The following is a 14557-nucleotide window of genomic DNA, read 5'->3' on the forward strand; positions in this document are numbered from 1 at the left end:
AGGTCGTTTTCCTAATGTAAAGCATTTAGAAGCTGACATGGCAACATCTTATTGGCTAAAAGGCCCCACAAAATAGCTGAGTCAACAAACGACTATTACATGAAAAGAGCCATCATATGAACAGTGATCAATTTCATGGAAAACAAACAAAGCCTAACCATTTTCACACGTGGGAGTTTCATAATTTTTTACGAATTTTAGTATCCAACCGCGTACGGTACCACTCCCTTCTTTATAAAGAGACGCAAAATTCTTCCTTTGCCAGCAATATTAGCCAATCCATCGGAAAGAGAAAATCCATTTCTTTCTCTCTGATCTTCAACAATCTTCTTCGTCGTCTTCTTCTTCTTCTTCTTCACGGGTAAGCTTTCAACTTGCACTCTACTGAGTTGCCACAGACAGTTCTCTTTAATCTGGGTTTAAGTCTATCAAGATCCATAATTTAATTCCTTGACTAAACATGTTTAGTGACACGATTCTTGTTTAATTTTGAGTTTTTCCTTCAATAATAACACAAGGGTTTGTTTTTTTGTTAAACATTTTTCGAAGAAATGGATTGATTAATATGATTTAGTTTAGTTTCGTTTCTTCTTAGATTTGTAGAGAAATGCAGTTATTGTGTTTAAATTTCTGTGCTCGGGCTTGAAAGTTTTCTGTAATTTCAAAGATCTTGAAAGTGTAATGATGGTTTTCTAATCGTATAATTCTTCCAGGGTCGTCTCTTTCAACTCTTAGGGATCTTTTTGTAAAGCAATTGAAACAATCAAAGTTGCTCCAATGGAAATCTCATCGGCCAAATGGTTATCTGAATTGGTATGTTAATTCATCGACTCCAAGTCCTAATCTTTTTCTTTCTCAAGAAACGATAGAAGATGTTGTTTAATGAAGGATATGATTCTTTGTTTTCACAGGGAATGGAGGATTCAGCTTTTAGCTATCAATACCAAATGAACCCTCTTGATTACCCATTTGAAGATCTTGACTTTCACGGATTCTCTGCTAAGAGCTACTCAACGAATGAACAAATCTTCAATCCCCAGACCGTGCAAAACTTTAGCTGTGCACCCATTGAATCTTCCCAAACCAGCTATGAAAGACCAAAAAAGCAGCTAAAGACCAGTAGCTGGAACTCTTGCACCACTGAACAAATCAATTCAAAGCCTCCTCCTTCCTCTTCTCACATTATCTCTTTCGAGAATTCCAATTCGTCTGCAGCCACCTCTCAACAGTTGTATGGCCTCGACCCAACAAGTGTAAAGCCTAAGAAAGAAGCGGGGACTAATGGAAACTCAAATTACCCATCTGCTTTGTGCTGTCAGGGATCCTTTGAGGAATATGGACAAGGTAACAACAAGAAGGCTGGGACATTGAGTAGGTCTCCTTTACATGCACAAGATCATGTGTTAGCAGAGAGAAAGCGCCGCGAAAAGCTTAGCCAGAGATTCATATCTCTTTCAGCTGTTGTTCCTGGCCTGAAAAAGGTACTACATATTGATTTTGATTGAATCCTTGTAATCCCTTGCAGATTGTTATGTATTATTGCATGGTACTGAAACTCAAGAACCATTAAATTTTTTAGAGGGTTAGACAGCAAATCTATTTTCAGACAGTATTAATTAGGTCTGAAGATGTTCAATTAGTGACATTATAATGTTCAATTACAGATGGACAAGGCTTCTGTTCTTGGAGACGCTATTAAGTACTTGAAGCATTTACAAGAACGCGTAAAGACACTTGAGGAACAAGCTGCTAAGAAAACTATGGAATCAGTAGTTTTTGTGAAGAAATCACAGGTGTATGTGGACGACGATTTGTCCTCAACTGATGAGAACTCCGTTGGCTGCTGCGACCAACCGCTCCCAGAAATAGAAGTAAGAGTATCAGACAAGGATTTGCTCATTAGAATTCACTGCGAAAACCAGAAAGGCTGCCTACTGAAAATACTTAGCGAATTGGAAAAGTTTCATCTAAATGTCATCAACAGCAGTGTCTTGCCCTTCGGAAATTCCACCCTTGATGTAACTGTTGTTGCCCAGGTAAATATCTTAATTTCTTTGCTTGTTTTTAAGGCAGCCCATCTCGAATTCTGAAATTTTAAGGTAGAAGAGATCTTGCATATATTTAAATAGGGCTCATTTCTTATAGCTCTGATGAGTGAGAGTTGAAAGTTTACAAATTTTAATGAAACCCATCTGAGGAATCTTTGTATTATGATCATTGATTGCAGATGGACGGTGATTTCTCCATGACAGTGAAGGATCTCGTGAGAAACCTAAGACAAGCACTGCTCTAAGTCTCTAACATGTAAACAGACAATAAAACATGCAAGAACCCGAAATTTGAAAAGGTTTTTAGTTTCCCCACTTGTTTCCACGACCTCCTGAGAAGTAAAATCACACTGGCCAGAGACTGATCTCTCTCTCTCTCTCTCTCTCTCTCTCTCTCTCTCTCTCTCTCTCTTTCTCTTTCTCTTTCTCCTCTCTGTTGATAATGCGGCGACTGCGAGAAGGTTTCCATTTTTTTGCACGAAGGTTTTTTTCTTTTTTTTTTTTTTTTTTGCGCGGTTGACCAGCTGACCACGTTCTAATTACCCACGTGTTGAATATGGAAACCTTGGCTTATTATGATGCAGCTCTTTAATTTTTTTGGAGGGGTGTGTATTTTAATTATTATTTTTTTAAAGGTTCTTTTTGCGAAAAAGAGAGCTCTTTATTTTTCTTCCCTCTTTCCTTCCTCGCTGTTGATGGAAGGAGACAGAAAACTGGCTTTTTTTAATTTTTTATTTGTATTATTAATATTTTCAAGAGGGTTGGTGTTCGTGCTTTTCTAATCAATTAGGGTTTCGTGCTTTGTTTAATCTTCACCTGTATTTGTTTGTACTTATTATTGAATAATGACATTCTTGCTTCCAAGTTCATCTTCTCAGTTTCTGACTCACCATCAGATGGCTTTCTTTCCCGTCTTTTAGGGTTACAAATACTATGATAGGTTGGATTAATTTAAGATTAATTTAATGATTTTACTTTTGAAGTAAATTTAATAATTAAAAAAATATCACTCTCAAGTATTAAATCACTGTAAAATTCAAAAAAATTAATTATATATAATAATTTCATCAGGAAAATATGTAGTTAATTATTGAATAAATTATTTTAGAATTAAAGAATATAAGCAATAATTATATAAAGCTGAAGATTGGCTAGATACCGATTAACATTTCCCAATTGAAAATTTTTTTAGAAATTAATATTCACCCTATAAATTATATGAAAGAATTTAATTTTGATGATACTAATACTTAATAAATCTAATTTATTTAATAATATTCTTATAATTAAAATAAAAACAAGGTATTTAGTGTTGAGAATTAATGAAAGCGTTACGACTGACAAGAAAATGATATTCAAAATAATTCAAAATAAATTAATAGAAAAAAAATTTGAATGTGGCTTAGAGTAGGGGATGGCGGAAAATTGTTATTCAAACTGATTCTCAAATTGCTGTTCAACTTCTTCAAGGTCAAGGTAGTGGTGTTTATAGACTGCAGTCTTTAGTAATTAATTGCAGAGCTCTTATCCGGCGGGAATGGGAGGTTAAGGTCGAACAAATTTATAGGGAAGCTAATATGGTAGCTGATTATCTTGCGAATAGTGCGCATGGTGGAGTTTTTGGTATGAGTCTTATTGATTTGCCTTCATCTAGTATTAAACTCCTCTTGGATGCTGACTGTATGAATATTTTTCATGATCGTATAATAAATTAAAGGGCTCTATTCCTCCTTTTCAAAAAAAAAAAAAAAAAGTATTGATATTTTGAGAATGCTTAAAAATTTACTTCTCTGCTTTCATTTAATAGCATCAAAAATTTTCTCTCTTTTTATAATATTTTATTATAATTGCTAGAAGTAGTTGGAAGTGAGTTTAATTCATCTGAAACCTATTAAAATTTATTCAAGTGAGTGTGTTTAACATTTATTAAAACTTAGGCGAAAGTTTGAGTGTAATAAATGTGTAAAAAATTTATAAATATTTAATAAATTTATTGTTGTAAAAAGATTTATTAAAAGAGTTATAGTGCAGTAAAAATTCAAGAAAGGTTCTTGAAAAAGTTCAAGAAAGATTCTTGAAAAAGTGATGTTTGCTGAGTTAGTGATATACACTGAGTTAGAGAAATCATTATAAAATTATAAAATTCTTGTGTATAATCTTCATTCACCCTATACTCTTTAAATTTAGTTTTGATATATGTTTTTATGTTGACGAAATATTAATGAAAATGCGTTCAAAATAATTTGTTAATTTAAATTTCGATAGTCGCCAAGTATTTTATACCGAGACATCGAGAAAAATGCATGTCGAAGATCCACCAGGTATTTCCCAAAGCAAATTAGCTCCATGCGGTGCGTTTAGTTTGAGGATGAAAAGCGGGCCGAACAGACCACACGCGCGAATTCATCTGAGAAAAGTTTAATCCAGTGATGTGACAAGAAATAGGGGGACAGACCCAGTCATCTCGTAACCCTGTCCGCATGCATGTCGGAAGAAATTAAATAATCATTTAGCGTGAAGAAAGATTCTGACACATTCGTACGTATGGAACTAAATGACAAAGACTTGTGGCACTGTAGTCAAACGTACGGATCTGAATGACAGAGACAGGTAACACTGTAGTCAAAGAGCGCTTAGACATCACCAGCGGACAAAAAGAAAATGAATAAAAAGGGAGGAACGTTTCTCCTCTAGTCAAACTTACACAACCCCTATAAACTCTATTTTCTGAATTTTATAGTATTAAATTTTATTTTGATTATTTTTTATTTAATTTGTATTATTTGTGTCCGCTGAAATTAGTTACATAGTTTTAGAAAAAGTTTTTAAAAACCTAATTTCATCTACCTTTGAATCATCAATCACAATGTTCCATTAGACTTTTCAATCAAAATCGGAAAATTGGTAAAAACCATCAATTTACTCGTGTTGGCCACTTAGTTTGAGAAAACAATTAATTTTTTTTTTTTACGGGAAAAAAAAAACAGCGACTGACTAACCATATGCAACAATTTTAATCACAAGTTGATTTTTGGGGATATATAAATATTTTATCGAATTGATTCGTTACACACACAGTGGGTCACTAAAAAGCAATTAGTGCCTCATCCCATTGACTCCACTCCACCAACATTTTCCGAAATTTTAATTAAATAAGTTTTTTTTTATTCTATTAAAATTTCTTTAAAATATAATAAAATTATAATAGACAATTTATAAATTATTATAATCTAATAAAAATAATAATAATTTTGATATAACTAAAACCGAAAAAATAAATAAAATTTATAGAATGAAACGAGTATAATTTTAAATAATTATTAAATTAACACAAATGCATGAACGTTAATTAATAAAAGGTTAAATGAACTACATATTATTTATTTATAAATTTAAATTTGAGTATTTATTTTTTAAAAAAATAAATTATTTAAAATAAAATAAAGAATTAGGTATTGATTATGGATGACAATAACAGTTAGAGACATCAAAGGCTCCACTTGAACTTAATTTAAAAGGAACTATTGACAAAATTAATTTATATATATAAAATAGATATTTAGTCCCCACACAAGATTATATGATCTGGCTTTGTTCTTAGACTTTTTGGCTCTTCCTGTCTTCCATGTGCTCATGCTATATTTCCTCTTTTTTCTTTTTTTTTTTTTTCTCTTAAAAATATTATTCAAAAATAGAAAAACAGAAAATTAATGAGTTAAATTATATTTTTTTTATTTTAATCTCATGCTTTATATGTAAAATTTTGAATTAAATTAATATTAAAATAGAAATTAATGACGTCACTATATAATATAATTAAATTATTTATTTTTTACTACATATAGAAAATATGTTTTATCAAATTCAAATTCTGGAATAAGAAATTTCTCCTAAAAACGTGGAATTTCATGATCTTGAACGGTCCAAAAAAGGGTAGATGAAAGACTAGGAACCCCAAAAGACGACAAGAGAATGGACGGCAATTTCCATCAAAAACACATAAGAAAAAGTCTTTGTTTCGTCCATTTATTTCCAACATTAAAGAATTTATGATTCTGATTTATGATTAGTCAAATATGCAGCGTGTGAAACTTCATTTTTTCAATGTTTAAGGAAAGTCTCAATTTTTTCTTATGGATTTTATTTTCATTCAATTTTCAACTACTTCTTCTATTTTAATGGTCGGTGTTCTAATTCGAAACTGAAAAATATTTTAATCATGTTTATATTTTTTAATATATAAAAAAAATAAAATAAATAAAAATTATAGAACGAAAGAAATAAATATATTTATTTATCAAATATTTAATATAATGAGTAAAGTTGAGTTTCCATGATATATACCTAACATTTTTATATTAGGTTTGCATGAAAAAGGTGGATTAATATGCTGAAGTTTTATGACTTTACATGCACTAAATTACCGATACGTTGAAAATGAACCGAACAAAAACATTTCAACAACGTTAATGTACGTACGTAGAACATACATGCTTCAAGACAAAGTAGACAACACAGCTTCGCTGATTAAATTGTCCAAAGCATCAGCTGTGCATGATCTATGCCAGCTTCTTCCAAACAAAAATATATTTTTTCTACGATTACAGGTATTCACAATTCGGTAAGTTTTGACAATTAAAAAAAATTAATTTTAATAAAAATCGAATATAACCTATCCAATTTGAAGATAAATATAAATTTTTAATAAATATAATCAGCATCACCAACATTTATCCGACACATAAATTAATTTACATACCACAGACTAAATTAATATGACTCGAATAAAAAAATAAGATATAAATTAACCAGACCGCCTTCATTATTCAATAAACCTGCATATATAATTTTTGACTTCCATGGTGTGAACTGGCACACAATAAACCTGCAGGGCTGCTTTACTGCACCATTCTCTAATGTTGATATCAAAATTCATCAGAAATTAAGGTCTAAGAAACGAAAAATAATAACAAATTTTTTAAAAAGTATATATAAACTTGGTTTGAAAAAAAAGTTTAGCACCACAATTTTGACTTGATATAAACTTTAGAGAAGTTTTATGACTTTATTGCTCAATCAGCACCTAGATTCTTAGGGTTGCAGCACGTAGATTTTCACTACTTTTTGTATTTGACTTTAATTTAAAAATGCTTAAGAAAAAATTACATACTTTCATTACACTGATTAGCTGTAACACTTTGATTTAAATCAGTGGGTAAATGGGTAATTTTCACAAATAGTATACCAATTAAGTAAACATTATTTATACATATGGATGCTTTTATAGGGATATTATAGGAAAGATAAAAAAAAAAATCATTTCTAAAAAAATATAAGACTATTATTTTTGGATACAAGAAAAGTAAAGGTGAAAGTTTTTTTTTTTTTTTTAACATGCAAATAGAAATTTGCATTAACAAAGCAATAATACGGTCTCAAATTTAAAACAGTAAAATTAAATTAGATAAATCAAACCAATTAAATTAAACTCAAATCAATTATCACCTAATCAAACTACAAATTTAATCAATCTCAAATTAAAAACTATAGATGCAGAATTATCCTTTAAAACTAAACCACCATCAATAATACCTAGAGAAGTATCATTAAGTCCGGTCAAACAATAATACATAGATAATATTTAAGATACACAGACCACTATTAGAAAAAGACGATAAGAGTTCACTATAGAAAAAAATGAACCGCCAGCATAGGGAATTCAATCTCAGAAATACATTCGTCAACAACATGCAAGAATTTCCTGAAGTGATCTACCACCGATTCATCTGCACACTCGAGCGAGCGTAGCAACTAAATCGACCAAATCCAAATTCTTTCGATCAAAAAGTTCTTCGATCCAAAGAGTTACACTAGAAAATTTAAAAAAAACACAATAAAACAAAATAAAATTATAAACAGCTACACTGTCAAAAAGAAAAAAAACTGACAATAGTGAAAAATAAACTAAAACAATGAAAGCAAAGAAATAAAATAGATCCAAAAATTTCACATGATATAATAAATATTAAACCTAAAAAAAATATCTAAAGAAATTACCCAAAAAACAAGAGGGTCGAACCAAATATTCTCATGTACTTTTCTTTTTTTCTCTCTTTTCTCCAATAAATTAAATTAGGAGTAGAGGTGGACTATCTCTTTTTATTTCTCTTCTCCAATAAATTTAGGAGTAGAGATGGACTATGATAACCTTAGAAGAGAGGGGAATTTGAGAAAGAAAAGGGAGAGGGAGGAGGACAAACAGTTCACAGCGCATTGATAACTCTTTCCATTGATGGCAGACCTCGTATTATGTTCCAAATCAAATTCAATTTACCCAATATAATTGATTTTATAAAAAATAAATTTTTATGAAATTATATATAATTTTATTTTTTAAAATAATTTTTAAAGATAAAATAAATTAAATTCTTCCACCTCAAATAAAAGAATTAACAAAAAAAAATCAGTTAAATTAAAATTTGATGAAATTGTTTTATTGTAGGTTTCAGTTCAGTTTTAAAGCAATTTCAATTCCTCTTAATAAGTTTATAGTTCCAGTTGGGCTAATTCAACAAGGATGGATCTAGTTCGGGTCCAATTTCGATTCCCCTGTGTTTTTTATTTTTCATATATATATATATATATATTAATATTTGAAATATTTTTAGCTTAGCAAACCAATAATTTGTCATAGCTACAATGCTTCGTGGATAATTCAATTGTAAGTATTTTAAATAGTTGATAATTTACTTTAAATAATTATTTTTTTATAATTTAATTGATAAATTTTATTGTTATTTTTTATTTTTTTTCAATGTATAAATGATTGGAAAACGCTAATAAAATTGCACAAATATAAAATAGTAATTACACAAATACAAAACTAAGGGAAAGAATTATTAATATGGCCCTGAATTATTAATAGATTTACTAATTTATCTTTATTTTAGAATAATTAAATTAAAATATTTTTATATTTTATAAAATCAAATTTTTAATTATTTTATTAAAGAAATTATTAGTATCTTAAATATTTATATTGTTTAATCACTGTAATTTTAATTATATATATTTGTTAGCTATTTAATTTAAAATATTCATATTAATATTTAATTTTTATAATCAATAGTAAAATAAATTAATTTGTATATTTTTTTATAAAAGTATTAAAAAAATTTAATTTTATAAAATAAAAATATATTTTAATTGAGTGATTTGGAAATACGAATAAAAACTAATAAATTTCCTAAAAATCTAAGGTCTAATATTAAAAAGTTAATAATAATTGCTATTAATTTTAAAAATTTGTAGAAAAAGCCAAATTATATGGAAATAAATTAAATTATACATAACAAAAAAATATAAACAAAAAAAATAACTAATATTGTCAAAAATTAAGTGGGAAAATATTTTTACAACTTAAAAGAGAAAAAATAAGAAGAAGTTTGAACTTAATTATTTGAGAAATATACCTTGTTATTTCTTCTATCAGCTTCCATTGTTGAAATTTTCTCAGGAGAATGAACTGTAAGATTATTGAATTTTAATAGCTGATTGGGCCTGACTGGTTCATTCTCATGTTTATGATCAATCCTTGACATCCTTAATAAATCTATAGAATTTGACATTTTTTTTTAATGAAAAATAAAACATTAGGTAAAAAAATTTAATAGGAGATATTTATTGTTAATATAATATTCAAATTAGCTAGAGAAATTAGAGTTTAATAATACAGAGGGAAAATGAGAATAATTAGAGAGTTAGAGAAATTTGTGAGAACAAGATTTTTTTTTTTTCAGGTTGTAATTAGGGTTATTTAAGGGAAAAAAAATCATCTTAAAATGATCTTATCTAGAAAATTTTTTTGGAATCTTAAATTTGTAATGGTATCGATAAGTATAACCAAACGACAACATAGAGATGGTATTTAAAATACACTTGTCAATAATATATAAGAACTTTCTAAAATAATCTACCACCGATTCATCCGCACATCAAGCATAGCAATTAAATCGACTAAATCTAAATCATTTCAATCAAAAAACTCCTCCATCAAAAGAGTTACACGAGATAATTTAAAGAAAATATAATAAAATAAAACTAAATCTAAACCATTTCAATCAAGAAACTCATCAATTTTTTAATCTAAAGAAAATAAATCTAAAATCTTCACATGATGAAAACAAATATCGGACCTAAAAAAATTATCTAAAAAATCCTCCACCACCTCTCTCTTTTCTCCAATAAATTAAGTTAGGAGTAGAGGAGGACTATCACCTTAGAAGGGAGAGGAATTTGAGAAAGAAAAGGGAGAGGGAGGAGGACAAACAGTTCACAGCGCGTTGATAACTCCTTCCATTGATGGCAGACCTCGTATTATGTTCCAAATCAAATTTAATTTACCCAATATAATTCATTTTATAAAAAATAATTTTTTATGAAATTATATATGATTTTATTTTTTTAAATAATTTTTTAAGATAAAATGAATTATATTCTTCTCCCTCAAATAAAAAAAAATTAATAGAAAAAAAAATCAGTTAAATTAAAATTTGATGAAATTGTTTTATTTCTGGTACTAACGTAGGTTTCAGTTCAGTTTTAAAGCAATTTCAATTCCACCATAAGTTTATTGTTCCAGTTGGGCTCTAATTCAACAAGGTTGGACCTAGTTCAGGTCCAATTTCAATACCCTGTGTTTTTTATTTTTCATATATGATTAGCTTAGCGAATGAATAATTTGTCATACCTATTATGCTTGGTGAGATCACCCCAAGGACGCCTTCAGCATCTAGGGGTAGCAGATCGACCATAGAACTCTATTCAATAATCAATATGTGGAACGCATTAGCTGTCTTCTTTCAGGTTGGGCAGTAAGGATAGAAAAAAAGCAATCACTCATTCTTAAAACCAACATTAATGCGTTGTCTTCTTTCAGGTTGGGCAGTAAGGATAGAAAAAAAGCAATCACTCATTCTTAAAACCAACATTTTTAAAACTAAAGAGTGGGCGGAAAAAGGGGTGAAAAAAAGGGGAGCTCTTTGTTCTAGTACCGCAGTAGGTAAACTTGAAGGGAAAAGATAATCGGTGGATAATTATTTTAAATAGTTGATAATTTATTTTGAGTGATTACTTTTTTATAATTTGATCGATAAATTTTAATTTTATTTTTTATTTTTCTGTTAATATGTAAATGATTAGAAAATGCTAATAAAATTACAAATATAAAATTAAAAAAATAAATTGTAATTATACAAATACAAAATTAAAGGGAGAATTATTAATATGTCCCTGAATTATTAGTAGATTTACTAATTTATCCTTATTTTAAAATAACTCAATTAAAAACATATTTATTGTTAAAATAATTAGCAACCATTAATAACTCAACTTAAATAATTTGAGAAATATGCCTTGTTATTTCTTCTATCAGCAACCATTAATTCCTCTTTCCGTTGTTAAAATGTTATGTAAGTTTTATAATATGGTTTTTTTAATCCGCATAACAGTATTTTATTTAAATTGAAATAATCGTTTTCAAATTAAATTAATTTAGAAATTTAATTTAATTTTTTATTTTTTAATTTAATTTAGTTTTTATTTTTAAAAATTTTAATTATTTCAATTTAATTAGATTTTAATAAAAAATTAATAAAATTAAATTAATTAATAATAATAATATATTATTTTTTATAATGCAGAAAGATTATACTATAATTAAAATTGAAATATTTTAATAAAATTTTAAAAAATAAAAATTATCTTAAAAATTTAATACCGAATATTATTAATTTGACTAAATCGATTTATATTTAAAATCTATTTAGTTTGATTTTATAAATACTTAAAATTTAATTTTTTGATTTGTTTTAAACCGAATCAACAAGTTCTACACCAAATAATTATTCTTCATTTGTTATTGAAATGCATGGGGGACGTCCACAGCCACAGCAAAATTTAGGGCTTCCATCATGAACTTCAAATATAGAGATTCCCAGCAAAAGCAAACCCACTAAAACCCTGGACTTGGCCAGGAAGAATTCTCCCTCGGATTTATGTAAATCTAGATTCCATTTCCAAAATTCCCCAAAATAATAAAAAGGGTAATCCTCGATCTCTAATAAAGAAGGGAGACGCAGAATTTGAACCAAACAAAGGCTGAGAAACAAAAACCAGAGCCAATGATAGTAAGAGACAAAGTAATTTTCAACTCACCCCCACAAGCAAACAAGGGCCATGTGAATTGTCAAAGAAAGCTCAGATGCAAAAAGGTAAAAATAATTCTGTATTACAACCCCAGGAAATGGACACAGCAATGACAAAGGACCAGCTCTCTTAATTGACAATGGCTGTTTCAAGTAAAGACAACATGAAAAGGACTTAGCTTTAAGGTAAAAACAAACGAAGATGCTAAAGGTTGTCTTGTTCTTTTGTCTAAGCAAATCTAACTTAACAAAAAACGAGATTCATTGGCTTTTGATTTAGAACATAACCCAAACAGAATGCATAAATATCCTTCAAATTTTCCTTGTAACAAAACGGCAACACTTCTCTGTTAATTAATGTTCATCAAGTTTACCATAAAAATTTGCATTTCACGTGTAATGCACGCATCCAAATGGATCAGAAATAAATTTTCATTTGTCTTAAGTGAAAGCAGCTTCTTTCACTGCACTGAGACAGAAGATCTTGCATGCCCACAGTCGTCGGGCTAAGGTTGGAAAGGATAAGGATTGGTCCCCAGCCTTGTCTCCCCGGTAACCACCACCTCCTCTTAAACCCATAAACTCCCATCTGTTTTAGGACCACTTCGTTATCTTCATTTTAGTGAAGCTAGTCTTTCGGCTTTATATCTGTCCATTCGTATGGATCTCGTCTCATGGCTTGTCGATATTAGCTGGCCAGAGATTGCCGCTGACATGCTTGATTCAAAATTGTACACTTGCCATGTTGCTTTCAGGCCAAGCATTTCTACTGGGCAAGCTTTGATTTCTTCTTTCAAAGCCTTTTTTTTGTCAAATCTATCTGGGCCTGTGCTATGGGCTAAGACTTGATATTAATAATCTAATAAATTATATTATTATTTAATTATGTGATTTTAAATATATGTATTATTTAGTTTTTAAATTAAATATTAAAATAAATTAATTTTATAGAAAAATTAAATAAATATAATTATTTTTGTTTTAATATTTAATGATAATGAAATTTAATCTGCACAGAAAGTGGTAGGTGGCCATCCTTTCGTTTAGTTTCTTTCCACAAACTAACCTTAACACATATGACAAAAGACAATGACGCTTTTAACTTGGGATAAGCAAAGCAAGTAGCTGCTATCGTTTTTATTTCATCTCGAAAATGGCAATATGCAGATATGGAACGACGTAGTTTTCGTTTTATTTGGCATTTAACTGCTTTAAATAAGATTAGGCTGCTCACTAAAGAATTCTTCACTTGGACCCAGGCATTAGTTTCCATATAAAAATGAGCCTTATTTAATTAAAGACAACTTATTATTGATGTTTCAATTATGAAAAAACTAATTTTTTATTTTAAAAGGCAAAAAATTTGCATTTAATTATTAGTTAATAATTAATTAAACCATTAAAAAAATTTTACATTCAATCAAACCCTTTAATTTTTAATATTAACTTAATTAATTCTACATATTATAATTTAAATCAATTAAACTAAAATTAATAACGATGCTTATTTTTATTTTACACTATTTTATATCACTTTTCATCTTTTTTCTATTTATTCTATAATCTTTTAAGTCTCTCAAACATACAAAAAAGAAGAATTTAATTTTAAGATTTAAAATTTTTTTAATTTTTAAAAAATCTATTAATTAGTTTTTTAATATTTAAAATGTTTTAAATTTTTTATAACATTTAATAGTTAAAATTAATAAAAGAAAATAATAAATTTTTTGAAATGTTATAAATATTTTAATATATTTTTTAAAATAAAAAATTAATTAATTAATTCTCATAATAAAAAAATTAAATAGTAAATTTCCTTATTATTAAAGGTTTAGGGTATAAAACTAGTTGCAGAGGTAGCTAGCATATTCAACTTTGCTTCTGCCTTGTTGTAATTAAATAGTATTCTCAAGTAATTTTTTTTCTAATTAATATTCCTCCAATTAAAATTAGTGTTTTATAAAATCAAATTCCAATCCAATAAATTAAAAAATAAAAAATAAAAAAAAATAATTGAATTAATTGTGCATGGATCAACATGGAAAAAATTATTACTCAATTTTATTAGTGCGTAAAAATTCATTAATTAGTATTACGATTTAAAAAAGTTATTAAATTTATTTAATATTTTAAAAAATTTATTAATTAATTTATTCGTTAATTTTATTATTAAATATTTTACTATTTAATCTCTATAATTTTAAAAAAAATTATTAATTGATCTCTCATATTTTTAAAAATTCATTAATTAGTCTCTCCATACTCGGGGTATTTTAAATTTTTTTATAATACTTAATAATTAAA

General features: G+C 27.8%; 1 protein-coding gene across 4 annotated transcripts; it reads left to right on the top strand.

Moving 5' to 3' along the window:
* Positions 1-243: 243 nt before the first annotated feature.
* On the top strand, positions 244-2922 carry LOC110629623 (transcription factor bHLH18). 4 transcript variants are annotated; one of them, XM_021776679.2, is made up of 5 exons: positions 244-361; positions 714-813; positions 912-1481; positions 1665-2036; positions 2228-2922. In XM_021776679.2, the coding sequence occupies exons 2-5, from the start codon at positions 778-780 to the stop codon at positions 2291-2293; spliced, it is 1044 nt and encodes a 347-aa protein (XP_021632371.1). In that variant the 5' UTR covers positions 244-361; positions 714-777; the 3' UTR covers positions 2294-2922. The 4 variants fall into 4 exon arrangements, with proteins under 4 accessions (XP_021632371.1, XP_043805369.1, XP_043805367.1 ...); XM_043949434.1 differs by having other exon boundaries at positions 253-813; XM_043949433.1 differs by having other exon boundaries at positions 297-361; positions 714-1481.
* The last annotated feature ends 11635 nt before the right edge of the window (positions 2923-14557 follow it).

This window comes from Manihot esculenta, chromosome 13 (genome assembly GCF_001659605.2).
Source record: "Manihot esculenta cultivar AM560-2 chromosome 13, M.esculenta_v8, whole genome shotgun sequence".
Lineage (NCBI taxonomy): Eukaryota > Viridiplantae > Streptophyta > Magnoliopsida > Malpighiales > Euphorbiaceae > Manihot > Manihot esculenta.